Source organism: Triturus cristatus, chromosome 8, assembly GCF_964204655.1.
Source record: "Triturus cristatus chromosome 8, aTriCri1.1, whole genome shotgun sequence".
NCBI lineage: Eukaryota > Metazoa > Chordata > Amphibia > Caudata > Salamandridae > Triturus > Triturus cristatus.
This window is the reverse complement of record NC_140591.1, coordinates 1,159,401,860-1,159,428,663: the sequence shown is the minus strand read 5'-3', so window position 1 is coordinate 1,159,428,663 and position 26,804 is coordinate 1,159,401,860. Positions and strand designations below refer to the sequence as shown.

At 44.8% G+C, this 26,804-nt stretch overlaps 1 protein-coding gene across 3 annotated transcripts in view; it reads left to right on the top strand.

The window, feature by feature from the left end:
* The window catches only part of LOC146805541 (ATP-binding cassette sub-family C member 5-like), a 1,766,780-nt gene that overhangs the window by 1,613,385 nt on the left and 126,591 nt on the right, over positions 1-26,804 (top strand). For all 3 annotated transcript variants that reach the window (XM_085622799.1, XM_085622798.1, XM_085622800.1), the window contains 2 exons: positions 6,472-6,661; positions 16,476-16,635. In XM_085622799.1, coding sequence (XP_085478925.1) covers positions 6,472-6,661; positions 16,476-16,635 — 350 coding nt within the window. The remainder of the gene's footprint in view (positions 1-6,471; positions 6,662-16,475; positions 16,636-26,804) is intronic.

Here is a 26,804-nt window from a genome sequence, read left to right as displayed (position 1 = left end):
CTCTCTGGAGTTGGAATAGTAATTTTTACCCCTACGCTATCCAACACTTTCCCTACTGTTGCACTCTCTGGAGTTGGAATAGTAATTTTTACCCCTACGCTATCCAACACTTTCCCTACTCTTGCACTCTCTGGAGTTGGAATAGCAATTTTTAGCCCTACGCTGTCCAACACTTTCCCTACTGTTGCACTCTCTGGAGTTGGAATAGTAATTTTTACCCCTACGCTATCCAACACTTTCCCTAATGTTGCACTCTCTGGAGTTGGACTAGTAATTTTTACTCCTATGCTATACAACACTTTCCCTACTGTTGCACTCTCTGGAGTTGGAATAGTAATTTTTAGCCCTACGCTATCCAACACTTTCCCTACTGTTGCAGTGTCTGGAGTGGGAATAGTAATGTTTATCCCTGCGCAATCCAACACTTTCTCTACTGTTGCACTCCTTGGAGTTGGAATAGTAATTTTTACCCTTACGTTATCCAACACTTTCCCTACTGTTGCACTGTATGGAGTGGGAATTGTAATTTTTACCCCTACGCCAGTGTTTCCCAAACTGTGCGCCGTGGCTCCCCAGTGCGCCATCAAAACTTGCCAGGGGCGCCGCGCACCAAACACACAGCTTGAGAACCACTGCAGGCTGTAACACTACCCATCACTACGTGTATTTTTAGAACCGAATGTGTAGTTGTGTTTTAAGAGTAAGGCACTGCCCAAACTTGTTTAGGTATTTCTTTAGGGAAGTTTTGAGACTGCTCAATTATTTTAATCACGTTAAACTTCTGCGGACCGAACAGCCAAGATTGCCTTGCAAAGCGAAGAGTAATATAAACAAAACACTGTGAAAATACCTGCCCAGCTGCACTTTGACCTCCGAGGGAACGGGAGTGCAGAAGGGCTCTGGTATGAACTTTTGACACTTCAATAAATGATGCGTTCTTGCTTTCATCTCCAGCAAGGTTAAATATGCTCTCTGGTATAGCCAGTGGAAAAGGCCTGTAAAATGATGCCATTTATTCAGGGGCTGCAGCCATCCAAATAACATTACAACTTGTGACTGGTGCGTTTTTTAAGGGGCGTCAATCTACAGAAAAGATATGAGTTGGGGCTGTGTTTGTTGAAAACATTTAATACAGGGATCACTCTTTGACACGCTCCCGTGTGGGCATAAAGTCAAAGCCGAGAGGTTGCGCTCAGACTTTCATCATCAGCATAAAAAGTATTATTGAGGATTGTACAGGCAAAGACTGGAATGTGGGGGGTTGACACTGCTCCTACCACAAAATCAGATTCCCCAAAACAACCCTGATACTGGCAGGGGGTGCCACAACAGAGTTTTTCACAAATACTGCTCAGTGCTCAATTAGCTTTGCTTTGTGGGCAGCAGATCAGACCCCATGGAGCGCACTATCGCTGCTGTTCAGTGGATGGGAGTGTGTAGAAGGTCTCTGGCACCCTGCGGCGCAGCCCATAAGAGACACAAATAAATTCATAATATATCTAATTCCCCCCAATCAAACACAAACTGTGATCCCTGTGGGCAAAAGAGCAACATGACATTGAGAAGAACAACTACAAATGTGTTTATACTTCAAGAACACAGCAAGGTGATCTAAGAACCCAATGTACATGAGGCCAGCAATGTGCCACAGCAGAGGTTACAACAACAACACAATTCTATCTTGGTACAAGAATGGAGAGTTGCTACAGCAATCACGCAACAAGAAGAGAAAGATGCCACAGCAGTCCTCTATCAAGCATAGAGATACGCCACAGGTCATGTACCAATCCTAAAGTCCTCACACAAGGTGATAAAGAACCAGGAACAGGCAAGTCCTGCAGAGAAACTAAATGCCTGGAGTGGATTAGACCCTGTCGCTTGTTTGCTTGAGATGCTTTTCGGCTTCATTTGTTGGTCAGTTTTAGAGATAGTTATCAGCTACTAATCTTTCTTTGAAAGAAACTAAAGGCACACAGATTTGTCGTGTAGCTGAGGGGACTGGCAGGTGCATACATGTGATAATATTCATAGTTCTCATGGAAGGAGACATGCACATGAGCTACACAAAGCCAGAAGCATCACACAAGAGCAGGAGGCAAACATGGAGTGACATATGTCATATGTACACTTCATGTCCTCTCCTGATACCCTTTGTGTGCGGTGCCCCTTGCTTGTTTTGATGGCCCACTGGGGTGCCCTGGTACACAGATTGGACACCATTCTGAAACAACGTTCCTCTTTCTATTGGGTCTCACAAACCCTGCTCACGAACAAACTAAAGATACACCTCTTTAAAAAGCTGTACATGACAATGCAGTAACAATTTACTTCTTTGAGATCTCTGTATCCCTCCAATCATGGGGCTCTGCAGTGGAAAGAATAGGATTATATCTATGATTATAATATCTTCATTGGCCTAATCCCACTTATTTTCAGGGAGACAAATGGAAGTACTGCAGAGGCCGGGCTTACATCCCCACTACCCGCCAAACAAAAGTAACATATTAGGGAGCCGCAGCCAACAGCCAACAGGTCACGGGAGCCGCGGGTCTAAAAAGTTTGGGAACCACTGCCCTACGCCATCCAACATTTTCCCTACGGTTGCACTGTCTGGAGTGGGAATACTAATTTTTACCTTTACGCCATCCAACACTTTCCCTACTGTTGCACTCTTTGGAGTTGGAATAGTTATTTTTACCCCTACGCTATCCAACACTTTCCTTACTGTTGCACTCCCTGGAGTCGGAATAATAATTTATACTTCTACGTTATCCAACACTTTCCCTACTGTTACACTATCTGGAGTGGATATAGTAATTTTTAGCCCTCCGCTATCCAAAATTTTCCTTTCTGGTGTTTTTTGGAGCTGGAGTAGTAGTTTTATTGTCTCTGCTATTTAATATTTTTTTATTATTTTAGCTAATGTAGTATATAATTAATTTTAACAACATTTAAATTAAATGTAATTTTTTTAATTTGTTATATATAATTATTTAATTTTTATTTATGTTATTGTTTTATGTGTGTAATGTTTTTGCAATTTTTAATATTTTTAAATAATTTATTAAAATAATTATATAAACATTATTAAGTAAGTATATATATATATATTATATATTATATTTATATGTTTAATTATTTTGTTATTAAATTATACTGATTAATTATTAATTTTTAACATTAGGAAATATATTTAATTATGTTTATTTTATTTATAAGTATTGTTTATTTTACATATTTTTAGTAACCAAAAAAAACACAATATTTTTAAAAACGATATTTTTGACAACGATATTTTATTTTCGATATTTTTTTACTTACCATGTTGTAGATAGGATGTCGATATTCTTGACAATGATATTTTTGTTGCGATATTTTTGTAGGTCGAATTTCTGACCTTCGAAATTTTGTCAGAGATCCGTCTTAACACAGAGAAGCATATGAAAAGCCAGCCAAGTGGCTCAAACTCAGCATGAGCTGCAAAGGTGCACAGTATTGGTAGGGAAACATTGACATTTGGGGCTTGCACACTCTATAGATATTGTTTTTACTTATCTTGCTTTGCCACCTGCATTGCCAGTCCTGCTCACTTCCCTTCATGTCTTTGGGCTGATGGGGAAGTGAAACATATACTGTGTGAAAGACAGCTCAATCACATTGCACGTGTGACGTGACCCTCTCAGCGACGGCCCGTATAGGGCGTGTTACCGGGGCGGTGACGTGGGGCAGAGGAGGGGCAGGGTGGGGGGTTGCAAAATGCGGCATACGGCCGATTGCAGGTAAGTTACGAGAAAAAAAAAACGAATTTCGTTGTGCGCGCAGCATCGCCAAATGCGATGCAGCGTGCGCAACAAAATTTGGATTTTTTCTCACAGATGAAAGTGTGAATCTGATGGGTTGAGCTGAGCTTCTCTGCCCACTTTACTCTGCACACTTTAATTTGCAATGCAAGCTTTACACCACTCTCACTATTATGTTATGGTAGGGCTGGCCATGGCTGTTGCCCCACACCATACCCTGATCTGACCCAAAAGCACAGATGACAATTAAGCCATGTGATATATACAGTGCGGCAGCCTTAAGAAAATCTGAATTCTTCAAATAATCCTCAAAGCACCTGGCACTAAAACCTTTGAAGTGTGCAAAGAATCCCCATAAAAGTTTGGATTGGTTGCATGTTTGAGCTGTTCTTTATCATTTTCGTACACCTCGACCATCCTTAGCTGATTTTGTTAGATCCTTCAACTTTAATTGTTTTTACCTAGTGAGGGGTACGTAAATGTTAGTTGTATCCTAAAGACTGACAGGGGAAGTAGGGGCTACAGGTCGCAGCCGTGGAGGCTAGAGTTGTGTGCTTCTACTGTCCAGGGGCACACCGTACTATGGCTCTGCAAACTGGGACAAGTACAACCCTTTCAGTACTTGACTCATAGTGGTAGCGATGGCGAGCAGTCACAGGGTTTTCAGAGAGGTTAGTGTGAGCTACTAGGGTCAGCACTCAGCAATACACCAAGCAACTCAGTATGACGATTATCCATTATTTATTTATTTATTTCTTTTATAGTTTTATAGAGCGCGAACCAGACCCGTGAGGGTATCAGAGCGCTTTACAGGATTAAGGGGGTGGTATACAAAGCGTAAGGATGGGAGGGATCAAATTGGGAAAGATCCAGCTCAGTTCTTCAATTTAGAAAAAGACAAGTAGCTTTTTATACCAGAAATACTACACACTACAATCATGTTAGGTCCTTGACTAATGGGTGTGAGTCCCATGCACTTCAAGGAGGGGGTCACAATCTAGGCACGCTACCCCCCTCCATTTCTAGGGTCATAAGGTTCTTCTGACATAGTCTCTAGATTTAGGTGCAGAGTCTGTAGATTTAGGTGCAGAGCTCTGCATGCAACGCTTTTAACAAACTTTCCCTTCAGGGCTCTTGGGTTCAGATAGTCTCTCACTTGTTTCCTAGGCTTCCGTGGGTGGCGGGTTCACCGGGGTGGATGCAACTAGTGTGCACGGCTTGCAGCAGCCCCACTGCTGATGCGTGGCTGCCTGCCACATGGCGGGGTTATGGAGGGCCACGGCAGATGCAAGGGGCTACTGGCATTGCCCTCTCTCAGCCTCCGGCGGTCGGTCGTCACAGATGGGCCTTGCTGGTTTAGCAAGCCCAGTTCTGTCACTCTGGTGAGCTCCTGTCAGATGCCCAGGGGCTTCAATGGATGGAGGTGGTTGGCAATCCTCGGTTCCCGGTGCAGGGCTCCGGTGGCGATATACTTTTTGGATGAATGCTGGGGCCATGGCTGTCAGGCGCAAATGTTGGCATTAGGTGCCTTGAAGTGACGGCCTCGCTCTTTTGAGTAGTGCATCCCCCTGGGCACTCTTGGATTCAGTGCTGAGTACGCTGCTCACGTGGTGTACAACAACATGTACTTCTGGGTTGAAGTCTTTAGTTCTCAGTGGTTGTGTCCTCACTGCACAGGTCAGTTGTTCAGCATCACGCCAAATGGAATCACTGGCATACAGCAGGGGCAGCAAATCATGTTTCTAACTCTGCTTCAGTTAGGCCTGCCAATCAAGCACACTGGACACAAGTGCTTTAGCAAACGACGTTGGGTATAACATGAGGAAGCTGCTCAGCATGCTTTGAAAATGCTGTGGCTCTTCCGACGGTTGCGAAGACAGAACGGTGATCCTAATCATGCATACACAATTAAATATAGCTTTCAATTAGTGTACATTCTGAACAATCATAATAAAATGACAATGATTAATATTGTCTCCATTGTAGAATTAGTACAAACTAGTAATAAGTAAATGATGATCTCCTACGAAGCGAGAGGAGGTCCACGGAAGCATGACACGATCTGAGGCAAGTGATGGGAGTACCAAGGACTAGTTGAGGGATCGTAATACTGCACGGATGCTGGATACCTGCTTAATATGTTATACTGTAAGGTGAAAGAAATTGACTGTGTATTGTTAAGTTTGAAAATCAATAAAATGTGGTTATTAAAAAAAAGTATATGATGATCTCAATTTAATAGTCTTTAAACGATGTTTTATCTTACAAAGATTGAAAAACGCCCAAGAGCATAACATATCAATGAGGTAGACAGAAATTGTAAAAATAAATTTAATTAACCAAACAATACCCAAGAATGTACTCATTTGTGAAAATAATGTTATTACCTGGCTAACTTATTTTCTAACTAAAGAACTTGCCAAACTAACATAATGTACAGTAGTCCCTTGGAACGAGCCAAGACTCAAGTTTTGTACAGCTTTCAAAATTCACACATGCGACTACTACTTTGTTTATACTCTGGTGGGATAAGCTTAGAAGGGGAATACATTAGACTAACAATCAGCAAAAACTATTTTCCACATGTGTAAACTTCAAATTGATTTGTTCGGTGTGAATTTCTGGTACATTATTTCTGCGTTCTTTTATTCATTGCTTCTGTATTTTGCAGACTTTGGAACCTGAAGCACCTCCATGTGAAATTCTTTACTCGCCTCCTCAATGCTGGCCACAAGAGGGAGCGATCAAGTTTCAGAATGTAGAAATGTGTTACCGCAAAGACCTGCCTTTAGTCCTTAAAAATATATCTTTTGAAATTAAACCGAAAGAAAAAATTGGCATTGTTGGCAGAACTGGATCAGGTAAAATGTATTACGAAACAAAGCTACTAACACCATGGTTGTTGAGAGCACGGTGTGGTGGGCATGTTGATTACCTGAACAACTTTCACATTCCATGCACATATTGTAAACACTACGGGGCATATGTACAAGTCCCTATCGCCACCACAACGTCACCTATAGTGACGTTGAGGTGGCGATGGGGGCTGCGCCTTATGTACAAGGCAGCGTTAAGCCACTTAACGTGCCTTAACGCTGCCTTGTACATAAGGCCCCCTTTCACGCTATGGTTAGCATGAAAGGGGTGGGCAATGGGTGTTGCGGTGGGCGTTCCACGGCAACACCCATTCATTTTGACACTGCCCCCTATGTAGAAGGGTGGCGTACATAGAAGGCAGCGCCAAAATTAAGACCAGGTAAAAACTGGTCTTAAGATGGTGAAACAAGGAGAAATTCATTATTTCTCCTCGTTTTTGCTTTTTCCATGTGTGCCGCCTTGTGCAGCACACATGGAAAAAACAAAATGCCATTGATTGTTTATGTACAGGAAGGTGTCCCTTCCTTTAGATAAACAAACATTTTTTTAAATGCCATTTTGTCACTTTCATGTCTCCAGCATGAAGCAGCACGGATGGAAGTGAACAAAATTGCATTTTTAGGATTGTTTATGTGCAGGAAGGGACACCTTCCTACACATAAGCAATCCTCCCCTGCACGCAGACACCCTTGCACTCTGGTGCTAGGGTGCCTGCATTGGCGCTATGTTGCTAAACTTAGCGCCATCGCAGGCGGAAACGCAAGGCTGCACCGCATTATTGTAAATATGGTGCAGCCTTGCGTTTTCGAAGTGCAGGAGAGAGGCGTTAAGCCAGGAAGGCTAACTCTTCTCTCCTCCACTTCCTTGTACATATCCCCCTACATTTTTTTAGTGAACATGGTAAAAAAATATATTTACAAATATTGGAAGCTAAAAGAGCAGCAATGTTGCAGTCTGGCCGCAGAAACAAGAACCATGTTGCTTCTGTTCATACTGCATCTGTTTGTGTAGTAAATTTGTCTTTTCACCTCAGATTTTTTTGTCTTTTTCTGGACCCTTTTTTGGTTGACTTTAGGACTTGGTAGCCTTTACCACTGCTAAGCAGTAGTAAAGTACCTGTACTTTCCTTCCCTATTTGGCCTATTTAATTTCACTGTAAGTAAATTATGCATTAATTGCACCTATGGAATGGAACGTTAGATGCCATATTTGGGCTGCAGTGTGTAAATATACCACCCACATATATGACAAAAATATATTTTTCTCAGGGTCACCACTGTGCTCAGCTTAAATATACTGCTGTGATAGATGGACGGAAAACCAGCCTTTACCATGTAGAAAAACCCCTAAATTCCTTTAGTCCTAAGTCACACTTAAAGTGTACATTGTAAGCCCACAAACCGGGGTGCTAAAATATAAAAAATAGGGCAGACTTATGTTATGGTTAGTGTGCCCTCACAGTGAAATTAAAAACCAAAAGCTATTTCCCTCAGTAGTCCGGGCTATAACTTTATTTAATAGGCGTGGGTGGATTAAAATCTTTATTTTTCAGCTTCACTAAGGAAAGAGCTAGACAAAGGCTTCAAAAGTATTTCCTGCTTAGTTTTTAAAATCTACCTTAATAGTGAAATTCGATTGTTGATTACATATACAGAAAAGTCACTTTGTAAAAATGTACTTTAGGCTGCCTGATCTACATCTGGTGTCAAACCAGTACTGCCGCTCATCACACCTCCAGAGTTTGGAATACACATCCTTGGCTGGGAGAATGTCTTGTCTCTGCGCCTTGGAAAGGCCAATAGATGTTAGCTGCTGACCACTTTGCAGGGGTTAGCTATCTGGGAGTGGACAGGAACAGTTGGCAGAACAAAGAGCAGTCTTATCACTAGCTATTTTGACTTGAAGATACCAGTGAGGGCTTCTCACTTCCAGGACCCTCTAAGACTGCCTATTCCCAGTCAGATTAGAAGGGAAAGAGAGTTTTGCCACCTATCACATTTCCGGAGCTCGAATACACATCTTTTTCCGGGAGAGGTAACAACTCTGGGTCGAAGAACAGTGGCTTACCTTTAGGGCAGGAAATGTCAATGGTTGCTAATCACTGAATACTTAATAGGCATTAGTCATCTGGGAGTGTACAGAAGCAGCTGAAAGAACAAAGGCAGCTTTAGCACTACCTCTATTGACTTGGGTATGCTATTGATCTCCAGCCTTAGTAGGAGGGAAAACAGTTTTGACCCTGTCAGTTTGGGGAGGCTAAGGCTAAGAGAAAGTGCTGCAAAAGGTGGTGTGGAAGCTGCAAGAAGAGTTTTGGGATTGAGTGGTAGCAGGGGCATTTTCCTTGCAATGGAATGTGGGGCTCCGCCCCTCTTCATTTCCTGCCCCCTTTTTATATTATTACTTATATCTCCTCCTCCCCCAAAAGAGGCAGGCAGGCACTTTTTTATGCAGACACATGCAATAGTGCGCTTGCCGTTGCATTATTTAACAGGCTTAACTTTCAACGGCTCTATCCCTTAGTGGCCTGCCAGACCTTAAGACCACACCCACTGTGAATAATGCTGCCTTGCTAATTGAACACAGGCTGGGCGCATTTGGCTTCAGCCCGCTGCTTTCAAATGCCGTGTGTCAATAAGTGAGGAGGTACACCCCTGTTCCCATCTCATCACAGGGAGGATGGGGTTAGCCAGACTCGCTGATCGCACCATCCACATTATGAGATAGGGAAAGGGCAAGCTTCAAAAGAGAGTCCAGCTCCAGATAGTTTTGGTGCATCATCACAGTGTGTTTGAGCAGCGCACACTGTTTTCCAGGATCTAGCTGCCAGCCTATATGAAGTTTCTGTCATGTCCTTAAATCGTGCCACTCTTCAGGTTTACAATGTCTGGAAATTCCAGACACATTTACCTTCTGGATCTATCATGGTAGGATCGGTAAGGCGGGCACTCGTGAAATAGCCGAGGGGCCGGTATCCGAGTTCCATCTGTGGGCTGCTTTTTTGGGCAAAGATCAATTGGGGGAGAATCGACCACTTGTAACTACGTAGCCAGGGTTTCTTCTGGTACTCAATGACCTTAATAAAAAACCCTCATACACGCACGTAGATGGTATAGCGGTATATCTTGATTCTCCGCTGTTTACGTTGCGTTAGTGCATCATCATAGGGTTTTTGTTTTCTTGTATGCTAACCTCCTCCCAGAGGTAACCACTGGATTCGTAGTAGTGTCCAGAGAAAATCTAGTGCTCAAAAATAGTGAGTTAAAATTCTTTGAATCATCTTTGAGGTGCAAATTTTTATTAAGAAAAAGAAAGGTGATTTAAGAAATTAAAAGAATTGGTGTGCATTCGTGGATCATGTTACTGGATCCTCTGCACAGCATTAAAACTTAGGTCGACATGTTTCAGCCCCACTATGCCCAGCCGGGTCTATGGGGCTTTCTTCAGGACCAATTAAAAGAAAGTACTTACACAATTTGTGCAGCAATTGTAAGTGATTCTATGTTCCACTCTAAATAGACAAAGGTCAATAGTACCTGTAGTCGAGAAAGCAGAAAACAAAAAGCAAAAGAAATATATAGAAACACCTTATCCAATTTCTACATATATTTTACCCCATTATTAAGCATCAATTGTATTGTGCTAAACTTTTTTCTAGAGTGTGCAATTTGCGCTCATATAAAATTTGTTAAGTTGCAATACTGACAAAACAAAGCGGCAGGAAAATATGGCTTCATTAATTTCACTGAAAACTTGTGGTCATTAGAAGGATCGAGTCGTGACTTTTTGGTACGTTAAAACAGACACATTAAAAAAGACACGTTTGTAGTATCTAGAAAAAGTTCTAAGGATATTCAGTGTCATGATAGTTTTATTCATTTATAGCTATGGAAATTCAAATAGCGGGTTTACGAATTTATTAAGTATAGTAAGTCTCGCGCCATTAGCGTTTTCAAGTTAGATCTTTATATTAACATTGAGCTCTTTGTCACAGAATAACCGGGACATTTTCTCCAGTTCCCCGAGGAGACAAACAACTTTTCAAACGAAGGTAACTAAATGCATGTCCAATGCACGGTGAAACGCCTTTGAATAGATTGTATCAACAACTTTAAACGGGCTAATGGTGTTTCTTTTTGTCAGTATTGCAACTGACAAAACGAATATCACCTTTTTTTTCTTAATAAAAATTTACACCTCAAAGATGATTCAAAGAATTTTAACTCACTATTTTTGAGCGCTAGATTTTCTCTGGACACTACTACGAATCCAGTGGTTACCTCTGGGTGGAGGTTAGCATACAAGAAAACAAAATCCCTATGATGATGCACTAAGGCAACGTAAACAGCGGAAAATCAAGATTTACCGCTATACCATCTACGTGCGTGTATGAGGGCTTTTTATTAAGGTCATTGACTACCATAAGAAACCCTGGCTACGTAGTTACAAGTGGTCCATTCTCCCCTAATTGATTTTTGGTACAAGCCTGGAAGCTGAATGGACTTCGACTTCTCTCTCCCTCCCCCCTCTTTGATTGAAATGCTTTTTTGGGCAGCCTGGGGTGCCCAATTTGGGCGGTGTCTGTGTTGTTCAGATGCTGCCAGCGGCCCGTGGGGCCCTGAGTGGCCTTTCTGGAGGCAGATGGGTGTTCATTACCTCGGTTATCAACGGGCAGAGGTGTCACTCGCTTTCTCTTGCAGGGCTGGCCCATTAATGTAAGCATATTGAGCAGGGGTAGGGGGCCTGAGCAAAAGTGGCCTCACTTGTTTTCAGGTGTGTTTCACCAGTGTGAACGAATCCATACATTTTTATTTTATCTAAGTCCAGTTACGAAAACATGCCTCTGTCAGAACCCCCCCCCCCCCCTTCTGTTTTTATACAACTTCGCCGAAGCAGTGTTTTGTGGGACACTTTCTTGTACCGTGCCTGGGCGGATTTTTAATCCCAATCCAACCCTGGGTCTATGCAGCGGCATATTGTCAGTCAGAGCAGACCATGCGTGCGCTGGCACATAATATTGCTTTCAGGTGAGGTCATTTTCACATTATCATTGTGAAAGCCGTAGCATTAACTGTAATTTTCATTTGCAGTTTTATAATGTGCAAACTTGACCCGAAGGCTGCTGCACCTGGCGCTAAACCCCGGGGATGCCATTCATTAAAAAGTGTGCACCATGGGGAAGTTTAAAACCATTAGTCCCACCAACGGAAGTTTGCCGATGTTGTTGGGAAATCCTCTGAGTGCACCCACCAGTTCATGACACACTGTATTGTATGTAACTTGCTGATACCACAGACACTACATAGAGTGCCCTGCTCTCATCTTCGTTGGCCTGCAGAATAGAGCTGCGCTCTCAGGTACAGCACATTTAGCTGGATTGGCGACGCGCCATTCGCAGAGCTAGCTGTTGCTGCATTCACATTTACCCAAATACCACCAGCCAGGCAGGCCCCATTCGGAATTCTCCAGCATGCCACCCAAGCTGCCTGAACCGCGGTGCCACAGCTGTAGGAGACACATTTTTTAAATGTGTTTCTTTAAAAGAAATGTTTCCATCTATACTTATTTTACAGACGTACTGACACCTGCCAGTAGTGCAACTTTAAGAAAATGGCGACAATGTATCAGCACAATAACATTTCTTACCATTGTAATACTGGAATATTCCATGTATGGCCTTTCAGTAAATTGGGCGCCACCAATGCTAAAGCTTTCCCTGGCATTTCCCCTCAGCTTTCCTTCTCAGAGCTCAAGACGATCACATTCCAGCAATTGTAAAAGTCATTAGCTTTAAAGGGCTTGTATTTAAAGATATAACGTTTCACCAGTTGCTGGAATGTGCCGGTCTCGAGCTCAGTGAAGGAAAGCTAAGGCAGTGTTCAATAAAAGCGCCTCATTATATATTATACTTGTTTATATTGTGACACTTTAATTGAGATGTACTATAAAACAATGTAGGCATACCCCTTTTCATTACTGGCTCAATACATAGCAATATGTATTGGCAATGACTGCCCACAGAGTAGAAGCCCTGAAGGGTATACAGACAACGTATACTGTTCCAGTAAAAAAAAGAAGCATATACAGAGTTGAAACACAGGAAAGTGCAGGCATTTTCGTAGTGAACTCTTGTTGGGTAGGTGCTCCTTTCAATTCCAGACAAGGCCCAACCACTTTTACATTTTACCATCTGCCATTTAGGGATATAATTCTTCCAGTCACTGGCTAGTGCACAGGATAAATCTGGCACCTTCACCACCACCTTCTCAGAACATTCCTGGACCTGGGAAGACTCTACATGAAGAAGGTACTGCTTGAAGATCAATCCACATTCCGGGCTCCAGCTGGAAGAATAGGGCTCACAAAAGGCCTCAAGGACCCTTAAATTCTGCTGGCACCCTGGTACCGGAGCTGCTCTTTCATGGGTCAAGTGGTTGGTTTCCTGTTTGACTGCTTCAGGAATACAAAAAAAGAAGGACTCCTGGTTACAAGAGTCACCAGCTGACTAAAGAGGAATCACCCCTGCATAACCGCTGGCTTGAGTGAAACCTGGGCCTGTATTATTTAACATGTACACTGGGCATGATCAGGGATAGTGCTCCCTATTAAAATCAATGCGTTGTTCCCACGGCAGACATAAACATGTGCCTGCCCAGAAGGTAGAGCATTATTGAAAATTAGAGTGGTTACTTGAATCAGCTGCTCAGTCCTTTACTGTGCAGGCGACACCTGCCTGCACTTCAAATGGGGACAGAGATCCCCCTGCAGGTGGGTACAGTAAGTGACTGCACCCACCGACAGGACAATGTCTGGGGGTCTATGGGACCCCCTTTCTCATCTCCAGAGGGACACCCTCAGGGGGGCGCATTGACTGTGCACCACCTGTTTGTGACGCATAATCATGATAAACTTTATGCCTCAGCGCCCGCCTCTATGATATTGCATGGGGGCAGAGGCAAAGTGTTTCCCTCATTTGCATGGGGCCACACACCCTTGAAAATGAGTAAATACCCCTTTAAGAAAGCACCTGCGCTGTGTGTAATACGTATTACAGAGGGGCTGCACTAGCATTTGCAACTCCTTCTGTAATCCTACAGTGCCCCAGGAGTGCAGAAAACAGGCACACACGCCTGATACACCCCTAGGGCGAAGTATGTATGTAACACAGCCCTAGGTGCCCAGAAGCTTGCCTTGAGGAGCTAGGAGCTGCAAGACAGACTAGAAGATTTCCCAGTAGCTGGAGACTAAATCTGAAGGTAAAACCATTGACCGGAATGACCCGCTTGCATTTAACCTCCTCTCCATCGCAGTTATCCTGAAATTGCGCCTAGTTTCCAAACCACCATTAACCATGCCATACTTCTTGACTTTTTACGGTCACTTTTGCCTTGAAACTCTAAAAATCCACAGCTGTGGTTCCCCTTAACCTATTTTGATGATCGTGTTAGGCAGTAACATACATGGTGGTAATAAGAGGGATAAAAATATGATTGAGCACAAAGAAGCAGAAACCGTGGCACAGATTTCCTAACACGCCGGATTTGCATCACAAAAGTGACACAGACCAGCGCAAAGTGTTGCTTAGTATACTACATTGCATCAATGGGCGTCCCATTCGCGATGCATGGATTTTAACCATGCAACCACCCAATGTTTTTGATGCAAGTCCCTATCTAGTGAAAAGGGTAGACGTGGATTTGCATCAAACAATTACACCTCCTCAAGGCAGGCATAATGTGTGAAACATTTTCATTTCTCAAAACATTTCAGAGTTCATCCAGTCCTAGCCCTGAAGAGAATCCCAGACACTGAAGGGGGATTCGAAACGCGTCGTCACGCTTGTGCCATTGGGGAAAGAATTGTATTAGGAAACACCATTAGCAAGAAAGGGAACTAGGTCTTCTAAATTTTTAAACCCCCTGTTGCCTTAAAAATGCTTGTCTTCTCTGGCCAGTAACCCCAGTGTATATTCTTTCTAAATAATTTTCGCAAATGAAAAATGGGTTACTTTTTTATTTGACTGGAAATTTCAAACTATTTGTATTCATTGTTTCTGTATTCTCAGTGTTTGCGAAATACCAAATCAGTTGTGTTTGATTTTGTGTTAGCTTGTTATGTTAGTTTCTGTGTTCAACATAACACAGTGTTGTCCAGATCTGTGATTTGTGAATTGATAACATGACTTAATTTGAAATTTGTTTAAAGAATTGACATATCAAATTATGTAGACCAAGACAATTGAGAGTTTGGTCCTAGTCTGTTTAAATCGAACAACAGCATTGAAACAGTCAGCTAAATCTTTTGTATTTCTTGTATTTACTGGCCCATTCTAGCTGAGTGCAAAGGGCCCCGCCCCCTTTTTGCAGTCACTTTTAGAAAGTTGCCATTTTCCTTACTTAACCATTTATTGCCTGTAGCCTGTCTCTGGGTGTAATTAACAGTTGAGCTTTGTGTATCCCTCCTAGACAGCCAAGCACAATAGGGAGCTTAGGTATGCCTGGAAGGACCATCACTGGCAGGATTGGAAGGAGGCGCTGGGCACAGCCTCTCTTACACTTGAATACGCTGTGTCTTGCCTCCCCACAAAGGGCTGCATACCCTCTGTAGTTAGTCTGGAGCACGGGCAGGGAAGGCAGGATGTCTGGGGGCGTTAACAGGAATTTCTAGAAGCTTCTCCCACCTTCCAGAGGAAGGTTACCATGTATATATATTGGACCTCAGACACCACTTCTTCAGTACACTTCTGGACCTGTGGATACTCTGCCAGGTAGAAGTATTTCCAGCAACCTTGAACCCAGCACCTGGACTCTGCCATCTGTGAGTCTTCCATTCCCGAGTGATGCCACTCCAGTCCTGGACCCTTGAAAGTGGGCCTGAAGGTGCGCTGCTAAGCCCCCTGTGGTCCCCCAGTAACCGATGCAAACTGACGCAAAGCCCTACAAAGTCTCCCCACACAACTGCCAGCCTCTTCAGAACCGACTTGAAGCAACACAAATTCCCACAAAGCATTACAGCACAGCTGCCAGCTTCATTGGAACTGACACAAACTGATGCAAAGCTTCACCAATCTACGCCGTGTAGCTCACAAGAATCAACGCAAAGCCCAGGAGAGCCTCACCGCACAGTTGTATTGGAACCGACGTCAGACGAGGTGAGGTCTCACAAAGCAAAGCCATTCAGACCGTAAGCCAGAATTTAAGGTACTTTGTTCAGCAGATCTAAGTGGATCCCTGTAGCCGGCCCGCGCTCCATCTCGGTCAGCCTAAACATGTGACTTTGTCCCTGTCCAACGTGACCAGATCACCACAGTTGGCGCTTTCTACCTTTTGGCACTGTTTTCACTAAAATCTCTAAACCTGCACATCTACAGTTCTACTGATTGGATTTTTGTTGTGGTCAAGTTTTATTTATTAAAAATCACTTTTTTAACTGGTGTAGGATGCTTTTGTGGTTTTTTTCAGTGTGTTACTGTTTGAATTGGTGCACAAATACTTTTACATATTGCATCTGAGTTAAGTCTGACTGTGCTGTGCAAAGCTGACAGAGGGTCTAACACAGGTTAATTTAGGGCTTGCTTGTGACTTCACCCTGAGAAGAATTGTGGTTGCTGCTAGAGAAGGATTTCACACCACCCCCAAGCAGTAACCCAATTTCTTAAAAATATTTATTTCATATGACAGGAAAGATGCATGCTAGTTATCAAACAGTGTACATCTTTATTGTGCCTTGCATCATAAGATGTTCTCTTTCTTTATGAACATAATTTCTCTGAACAAAATATTTTGTTGGTTATTTCAATAGGTAAATCATCCCTGGGTGTGACGCTTTTTAGGTTGGTGGATTTGGTGGCTGGTTCCATCTGTATCGATGATGTTTGTATCAATAAAATTGGACTTGAAGATTTAAGGAAGAGACTATCAATCATACCACAGGAGCCAGTACTTTTCACTGGAAATGTCAGGTGTGTATCCCATATTTAAGGCATCAAACTAGTTATCAGTCGTCTCCCATTGGACTGTTTTATCACATAAATATCTGAAAGAGACAATTAGTTATAGATTCCTAACCTTAGAATTACCCCAGACGTCAGGCTGGATCTGGAGATTTTTTTCGTCAACAGTATCCCTGCACGTCGAAAGGTGGCATCGGTCGGCTCCGCGTTCGTCGTTGGCGTCGTCACTGGGATGACATCGCGGTAGCTACTTAGATGCCGCCCTTGCTCGCTGGCGTCAGTTCTTTCTTTTTCTGTGCCAGACAGCGCAAATCTGGAGAGGGCGGTACCTCAAGTCACTTTTTGACTGACTTTTTGCCAACTTTTGTCGACACCGTTTTGAGTCTTCGACTCCTGGTGCACATCAGGAATGCCCGTTTCAAGGCTTGCGGTTCCTGCCGAAAACTGATGTCGGTGACGGATCCGCACCGCAAGTGCCTGTGGTGCCTGGAACGCGACCAAGACCCCAAGTCGTGTTCTGACTGATGGACCATCAATCCAAAGTCTTTGCGGGAGCAGTCCCGAAAGCTTCTCGAGGCCCAGCAGAAGGCTTTGCACCGTTCGAGGACCCGATCGCGTGGGAGGTTGATGGACCGGTTGTGGAGCCACCAACACCACTCGTCCTCGAAGTCTTCGCACTCCTCAGGTAAGTTGAAGCACAAGAAGAAGTAACTCTTTAACCTCGCTCCGTCCGTCGGCCAACGTGATGAGGGATGCGGGTGGTGCCCGTTCCGCGACTACGCGTGCGGAGACTGAAGGGTCGGCTCCGAGTTTCCCCCCCTTCCCAGGACCTGAAGCAACCCCTGCCCAGCTTCGCAGTTTTTACGAAGCGATGCATGCCATCTTTGGGCAGCCTGACTCCGCTGGTGCACCTTCGGGCCCCGCTTTCTCGGCTGGGGGCCCTGGGCCTTCAACGCCGGCGGCTTCGGCCCCGGCACTGCAGGGTCCCTTGGGTCCAGGCCCGGATCTGGATCGGTGCAGGTCGACCCCATAACACTTCCACCAGCATCAACCCAACCGGCACCATGTCTGCAACCGACACCAGATGTGTCCTCAGCGGGCATCGACCCCGGCCTCCACCCTGACGTGGACACGGAGTCGGACCGACGTCGACCGATGCCGGATCCGGCACTGACGGGTACTTTTGTGCCCCTGTTCCACCCTGGTTCCTTTAGGCCAGATTGGCAACCAGAGGAGGGTGAGGAGGACTGGGAGGGGTCTGGAGACCCTTTAACTGACCAGTTGCAATATGATCCGGACTGTCGAGAGGAGTTGGGGGATGCCAGTAATCTGGATACTTCTCCATACCTTGGCATGTTGTCTCCTCCTACCGTGGCTACGGAGGAGGGAGCTTCTTACGCAGTGGTGTTGCGTAGGGCAGCCAAGGCTCTCAACCTCGAGCTACCTGCGGTGTCGGTCAAGTCTAACCTCCTGGCAGAGGTGCTTCAACCGGCAGCGAGCTTTTCGGAGCCCCTACTGCCGTTTAATGAAGCCCTCACTGACATCCTTTTGGGCACCTGGTCCAGGCCCAACACAGGGGCTCCTGTGGATAGGATGATTGCCCGACGCCACCGACCGGCCCCGGACGACCCCTCTTTTTTCTCCCAACACCCCTCCCCTGAGAACTTGGTGGTCCAAGCCTCGACGTCCAAAGGTGCCTTCCCTACTGCTCCACCTGATAGGGAATCCAAAAAGCTGGACCGTCTTGGGAAGAAGATGTTTTCTTCCTCCAGCTTGGGACTGCGGTCGGTAAACACTGCATGTCTGTTGGGCCGTTACACCCACTCTGTGTGGGATACGGTGGCACAGGTGCTGCCCCAGTGCCTGGAGGAGGCCCGGGCCGTACTCTCCAGTGCAGTTGCCGAGGGGAGAGACGCAGCCAAGTTTACCTTTCGCTGTGGGCTGGACACCGCCGACTCGCTAGGCAGGACGATTTCAACGTTGGTAGCCCTTTGATGCTACTCCTGGCTGAGGTCCTGATGGGTTGTCAAGGCAAGATTAGTGTATTCTGATTCTTGGAGGAAAAAATTCCAATTCAAAGCAAGTTGATTTAAACGTGAGCTAGTCCTTTATTTGCACTCATACATAGGGGTGGGTATGAGAAAAAACCAAGGGGTGGCACAGCCAACACGTGTTTCGCCCCCTACATGGCCTATAGGCCTGGGGCTTCTTCAGGGCTGTTCATTTTAAGGGTAGGTAAAAAACATTTGGGATATGCGAATGCATATGACATGTTAAGCACAAGAGTTAAAGAGAAAACAGGCCAGTGAGTCAAAATGTAAGAACGTTAATGGGAGAAGAAAACAGAAAGAACAATAAGATACACATTTAGGAGTAATGTTTAACAGCGGAGAATTAGTAGGGAAAAGGATAGTGCGTTTTATAGAAGAAAGCCAAAGGAAAAAAGAAGGGGGGTTTGTTTTAATTATTTGGAGAGGTCACGTGAGGGTTAGTGTGGACGGTACAGTAGGTATCAAGAATAAGTAAGTTAAAGGTACAGTGTGTGACATATTATAGGATACAATACAATATTGTGCATGTCCATATTAGAGAAAGAAGAATCACAGGACGTAATGGAGGTCATCAAGACCAAAGAAGTCAAAGGTTCCATATGCCACAGATCATTCGAGTGTATAAACAGAAACATTGTCATATATCGAGAAAAATACGTTATTTGTATCAATTTACAGGGTAAATGTAATGTGATCCACATACGCGTAACGGTATGAAATTTTCGACAAGTCATAGAGTATGGAACACGAGAGTGAATAAATAACAGTGCCAAAAAAGTATACATTGGTGAAGAACGGCAATGACGAAACGTATATATGACACATTGTGGGCCAACAAAACATTAAAGTTTGGTGTGTAAATAAGTAAAAGTTATATATTTACAGGTTTGTACCGGGTCATGGGCATCAGGGTGATGAGTTGATATTGCGTCGGTAGGGTTTGTCACGAGAGAGAGGATTTAAATTAGTCTTTATAATGGAACTGGTCGTAGCGCATGCAAGGCGAGTATGGTGATATCTCAATTATAGACGAGAAAAGTGAGAAGGCTTAAAGCCAAGTGGTCGTGATTCAGTGATCAGGTAAAATCAGGTGGCGTGGTTGTTGTGTAATAAAATGCTCGAGGTGAGTATCTTGGTTGGTTGTACGCGAGATCGTGAATAGGGTAATCAAGGAGGGAATTAACAGGCGTCTGAATCATTCGAAAGAGTTCATTAACGTGCACTAGGTATTTCATGCGTGAACTTATAAATCGGCCGTCAAAAAGTCGAGGTCGGCAGCACGGCAAATTGTGGTCCCAAACGGGATAGACGTATTTATATTTACGTGGCGCGGTATTGTGAGGGCATATGTAAAAGGTTTAGCGTGCTCTTGAATGATGAAGTTAAGTAGAAACTGATAATACAGTGGTGACAAGACTTGACGTGATTACAGCAAGACGTGATCAGAGAGGCGTTTTCACTGTGCGTGTTTAATTTTAAATTTAAAAGTATAACAAAATACGAGTATTGTGGTCGTGCAGATTTATATTTTACAGTGATGGTATTCGTGACGAGTGAGGTATTTAAGCGTTAGAGGCAAGGAAGGGCAGAGTAGAGCTTACCGGGTATTACTGAAAATGGACGTTTCCACGATGTGCTAGAAAGATATAGTCGGATTCTAAGGGGAGGGGATCAAAAAGGAGAAAAGAAATCCTTAGTTCAAAGAAGGAGGTAAAGCCGACGGGAGTAACTGCTTCGTTGCAATGCTTACCTCAAATCTTGGCTAATGCCCGGTACGAGTGTTCTGTTTCATTCAGTTCTGTTTGTGCGCTTAGCGGAGGCAGCGTAAATAGCGGGGCTCATGGAAGGACATCCGGGTCGGGACCCGGAAGTGGCCTGGTTCGTGCGGGAGCGCCATTTTGGATAGGGAAGGGGACGGGGGAGGTAGATTGGCCGTTTAAATGTCATGTTAGTAGTCAAGGACAAATAAAGTTTCTAGTAAGAAAAATTATAAGGATTTAGTTGAGTTGAAAGGGGCCAATGGATCATTGGCCATTCAAGAAGGTGCGTAGAAATATAAAGCGAAATTCTAGGGGATACCAAGGGTCGGACTGTGGAATGGTTCTGGATATATAGTGTAGATTTTGTACAAAATACTATTCAGACACATTTCCAGGGGAATGAGAGGAAATTCTAGGTTTTAAGATAGGGATGTTAATCATAATGGTTTCACACCCTAGGGAGAAAAAACAAACAGAAAAGGTGGACATTCAGTTAATACAATTAGTCATCTCCCAGCCATACATGCATTTCTGCATCTTTGTTGAGTCCTAGTTCAGTTGTTTTGAAGTTCATGATCAGCTCGCTTTCGCGTCTGCGAAGTCTCAGTTCTCGGTTTCCTCCTCTTTTGGTCTGGTGTACAATTTCCAGTCCATAGAAGATGAAATCCTTTTTGTGTTGATGTTTGTCTGCAAAATGTTCCGTCAGGGGGTGACCGGATGTGTGTTTGTGGATATTACGGTAATGTTCTTGTATCCGGATACGTAGGGGTCGGATTGTACTCCCGATGTATGGTAGGTTGCATGGACAAAGGATCACATAAATGCAAAATTTGCTATTGCAATCAATCCATTCTTTTATTGTGAATTCTTTTCCTTGTGTCATTGGTATCTTTTTGGTTTTGTCGCGGCTCAGTTTACAGACACTACAGTTCTTGCAGGTATGGTATCCTGGCGGTCTGTCTAGAAAGGTGGTAACTTGTTTGCGTTTATCCTCAAATTCTGATTTGCACAGTATGTCTTTTAGGTTCGGGGCACGTCTGAAGGTTATCTCCGGATAGGTTTTGATTTCATCAGCTAGATTTGGAGTGTGTTGTAGCAGGTGCCAGTGTCTTTTCAGGCTTTGCCTGATTTGGTGATGACCAATGCTGTAGTCTGTAATAAATCTTATTGCTGAGTCATTCTTATTTTTTCTTTTACCATCAGTTGTAATGTACTCCTGGCTGAGGTCGACTGGTTTCTCAGGGGATGTCCAGGCTACCCTGATGGACATGCCTTTTGATGGCCGTCACCTGTTTGGCGTCAAGGTGGACAATGCGCTCGAGCGCTTCACGGACTTTAGGGCTACGGCCAGATCCTTGGGCCTCGCTGCCACCTCTCCTCTCGTTCAGTCTGCCTTTCGCCCCTTTCGTGGCTACGGAAGTGGTGCCCCACCACCTTCTGTGCAGAGCCACATGCTGGCACAAGCTGTTCAGCCTCTGCACAGCCGGGGACGTGGAACCCACCACCGTGGGTCTGGGGGCCTAGTGGGACCTTTCAGGGCCACCAGTGGGCGGCAGGATCTGCCATCACCTCCCCCACTGGTACAACATCACGTTGGAAAGGTGAATCTTGCAGATAGTCAGAAGGGGCTACTCCCTCCCCTTCGAGACTACCCCTCCTTCCATGCCACCAACACTCCATCGCATGTTGGAGGATCATTTGGCCCTTCTCCATCAGGAAGTTGTGGCTCTCTTGGCCAAGGGAGCTATTGAGGGAGTCCCTCTGCCAGAAGTAGGTTGTGGTTGTTATTCCCACTACTTCCTGGTACCCAAGAAGGACAAAGGCCTGCGTCCTATCTTGGATCTCAGGGATGGCAACCGCTTCCTCCGGAAAGAGAATTTCACAATGTTGACATTAGCTTAGGTCCTGTCTGCCCTCGACCCTGGAGACTGGATGGTAGCGTTGGACTTGCAGGGTGTTTATTTCCACATCCCCATCCTGCCAGCCCACAGGCGTTGCCTACGGTTCACTGTAGGCCACGAGCATTTTCAGTTTACTGTGCTCCCATTTGGCCTTACCGGCGCCCCTTGTGTGTTCATGAAAGTGATGGCGGTGGTCGCAGCTCATCTGCGCAGATAAGGGGTTTCAGTCTTCCCCTATCTCGACGACTGGCTGTTGAAGGCGAGCTCATCCCAGGCTGTCCTCTCTCACCTCCAGACTATCACGGGCCTCCTGCACTCGCTGGGGTTCACTATCAATGTGCCGAAGTCACACCTGATTCCCTCTCAGAAGTTCCTTTTCTTCCGAGCAGTTCTGGATACAGCGCAGTTTCGGGCTTCTCCTCCCAAGCAGCCAGTCCCGGATATTCGGGCTATGGTACCGATGTTTCGGCCTCTATCCCATATTTCAGTGAGAATGAGCCTGAGGCTGCTGGGCCTCATGGCCTCCTGCATCCTACTGGTGGATTATGCCAGTTGGCATATGCGGGCTCTGCAGTGGGACCCAAAGTTTCAGTGGGCACAGCATCAGTGGAATCTTTCCGATTGCAGTGGTGGCTAACGAACCAGGATTGGGTCAACAGCAGATCCCTCTCTCTTCCCCACCCAGAGTTCACAGTGGTGACAGATGTGTCACTCTTGGGATGGGGCGGCCACATGAGGGAGGCGGAGATCAGAGTCCTCTGGTCTCTGGTGGAGTCCGGGCTCCACATCAACCTTCTGGAGCTCCGGGCAACTCGTCTTGAACTGAAGGCATTCCTTTCTTCTGTCAGATGAAGGGTGGCACAGGTGTTCACGGACAACACCACTGACATGTGGCACTGCAACAAACAGGGCGTGGTGGGGTTGTGGACCCTATGTCAGGAGGCTCTTCGCCTTTGGACATGGCTGGACCATCATGGCATGTCCCTGGTGGTTCAACACTTGGCAGGTTCTCTGAACGCCAGGGCGGACAAATTCAGCTGCCGGTGCATGATGGATCACAAATGGCATCTTCACTCGGAGGTGGTGCAAGATCTCTTACAGCAGTGGGAAGAAGCGCCTTGGTTCGATCTGTTCGCCACCCGAAGAAAACGCGCAATGTCAGCATTTCTGCCCATTGGAATTTCCAAGACGGCACTTGCTCGGCAAGGCTTTTCGTCCCAAGTGGAATTGTGGTCTTTTATACGCCTTTTCGCCTATACCACTTCTGCCCAGAGTGCTGAAGAAGATGAAGTGTGACTGGGCCCAAGTCATTCTTGTGGCTCCGGATTGGGCACAAAGAATCTGAGATCACCAGCTCTTGAACGTGGCCATCGATCCTCCGATCAGACTGCCTCTTCGGAAGGATCTTCTGTCACAGCAGCAGAGAACTGTCCTCCACCCAAACCTGTCCAGCCTCCACCTCCTTGCATTAAGATTGAGTGGCGACAGTTGACAGCTTTCGACCTTCCTCCTGAAGTGTGTAACATTATCTTGGCAGCCAGGCGTCCCTCCACCAAAACGGTATACGCCTGTAGATGGAATACATTTGTGGCATGGTGCACAGCAAAGGCTCTGGATCCCATTTCTGCCCCTCTGTCAGAGGTTCTCCTCTTTATTCTTTCCTTGGCCCAGCAGGGCTCCTCTCTGGGCGCTCTTAAAGGCTATCTTTCGGCCATTTCAGCCTCTCTTTGCCTTCCTGATCAGCCTTCTCTTTTCAAGTCCCCTTTTGTAAATAGATTTCTTAAGGGCATTACTCACCTTTTTCCTCCTATTCCTTTCGTAATGCCCCAGTGGGACTAGAATCTTGTCTTGACTTACCTTATGTGTGCTCCTTTCGACCCACTACATAAGTGTCCTCTCAAACTCTTGACTTTAAAGACTGCTTTTCTGGTTGCCATCGCCTCTGCTTGCAGGGTGACTGAGCTTCAGGCTCCATCTTCTAAACCTCCTTTCCTTGCTGTCCATCCGGACAAGGTTGTCCTCCGGACTAGACCTTCTTTTCTTCCCAATATGGTTACCTCTTTCCACATAGGACAGACCATCACTTTGCACACCTTCTTCCCGCCCCGCATCCTTCCAAGGAGGAGGAGAGACTCCACCGTCTGGATACAAAACGTGCGTTATCATTTTATCTGGATCGCACAGAACAATTCCGTGTGGAAAATCAACTCTTTGTTGGCTATGTGGGTGCCAAGAAATGCCGGGCTGTGCACAAACTAACCATCTCTTGATGGGTCGTCCTTTGCATTAAATTCTGTTATTCCTTGGCGAAAAAGGAGCCTCCGTTTGGGCTGCAAGCCCATTCAACTAGGGCGACGAAAGCCACTACTGCTTTGGGACGTGGAGTCCACCTCGGTGACATCTGCCAGGCAGCCACATGGGCATCACTGCACACGTTAACCAAGCATTATTCCCTGGATAGTCAAGTCCGAGGAGACAGCTTCTTTGGCCGTTCAGTTCTCCAGGGCTTTCTGGTGTGAACTTTGTTCCCAGACCCACCTCCTGGGTTGGTATTGCTGGGGTATATATTCTAAGGTAGGGAATATTTAATTAATATTCTCTTTCAAATGCACAAGTTACTTACCTTCAGTAACAATATATCTGTAAGAGACATATATTGCTTATAGATTCCTTACCGCCCCACCCATCCTCCCCACTCTGCGAACTGATTTTCTAGAGTACGGGTCTCCCTTTCAGGGCCCTAGTTTTGTGCATCAGTGGTCAGTGTCTTGCATAGCTCTGCGTTTCTGGTGTGGAATCAGCGCACAAGGGTGGCGTCTAAGTAGATACCATAACGTCATTCCGGGGATCACAACGCCAACGACGAACACGGAGTCGACCGACGCCACCTACTGACGCGCAAGGGTACTGCTGAGAAAAAAATCTCCAGATCCAGTCTGACGCCTGGGGGTAATTCTTAGGAAAGGAATCTATAACTAATATATGTCTCTTACAGATATATCATTACCGAAGGTAAGTAACTTGTTCAACATTACCTAGCACCGTCTTAATAACATACCCTAAATGAATACTTATTAGTGCCCTTCTGACCTAATTTCAACAGATGTGACAGTAGAAATCTGGTTACATATATAACAGAGGCACATTTATTAAATTAATCGCCCCACTGAGCTCGAGCAGGATGAACGGAAGAAACAACAACATTCTGAGGGAAACAATTTCTCCTGAGTTTGCTAAGAAACTATTTTCATTCATAGAGAGCAAGCAGGGTAACAAAACGTATTACATTTATTAATGTTTCCAGTGCACATTTTGCTGCGTGTGGTTTTAGTGGGAAATAAAACATGGCCATATTTAGGATTCAAGGAGTCTGTGCTTAGTTTTAGCAAACTAAATAAAATACTGCTCTGTAAAGTGCAGCAAACACGTTTTTGTTGCAAATCATTCATATAATTAAACAGTCAATACTTATCTATTGCGAATCTACTCTAACACCAGTAGTCTTGCGAACAAGACCTTTAGGTTAGCCAAATTACCGTGAGGTCATCAAGAAGCTGCCAAGTGGCAAGATATAAAAGAGTTGCCAAGTGTGCTGAAGAGCAGCATCAGTGTAGCAGCAGAATGAGAAGGATCCAGCTAGCACACTGAAAAGCAGATGGCCACCTGATGTCTCACGAGATTGAGCCTTGGGCAGCCATTTTGAGATCAGGTTATGTTGATGTTAAAAACAGTAGGGAACCATTGTATAGTAGGTAAGCATAGGAACACTGACAAAATGCATGCTGTAGTAAATATAAAAAAATAATGCTTGATGTTTACGTGTATACTTTGAAGATGTAAAATAGTCCCCAGTGCATTTGAATGGAAAGCTGGAAAGATACAGCCAGCCAACCAATTGCACAGCCTGAGAGAAAAATACATGTCTGGGGAGGAGCCAAAGCTCACACTATGCATATGTTAAAGTATGTATCACAATGGGTTTGGATGACAGCTAAATATGTTATCAGCCAGAAATTAAAATGAACAAGAAACGGATACAGCACTGGTATAAGAGACTGACATATTAGGATCCTGAACAGTAGCAACAGACTTAGTGAAAATAGCATTCCAATTTTAAAATAGCCCACGCAGCAAAGCGCCATGCATGTGCACATAAAAGAAAAATAAATACACAGGCTGCAAGCCTTTCTGAAGGAGAAATGAGCAGCTTCTCAAAAGCAGTGGTGAAATCGGTAATAGGGAATCTGCTCCTTTTGTAAAGTTAGCAGCAGTGATGTCTCGTAAGACATACTACTTTTATGCCGTAGCTGTCTGGAAACATTGATATGCAAAACTGTGAAATGCTATCTGCATTCACTGTAAATTAAACAAGTAGACAGAGCTGCACACCTACACTATCTCTACATTTGCTATATATATATAGATAGATAGATAGATAGATAGATAGATAGATAGATAGATAGATA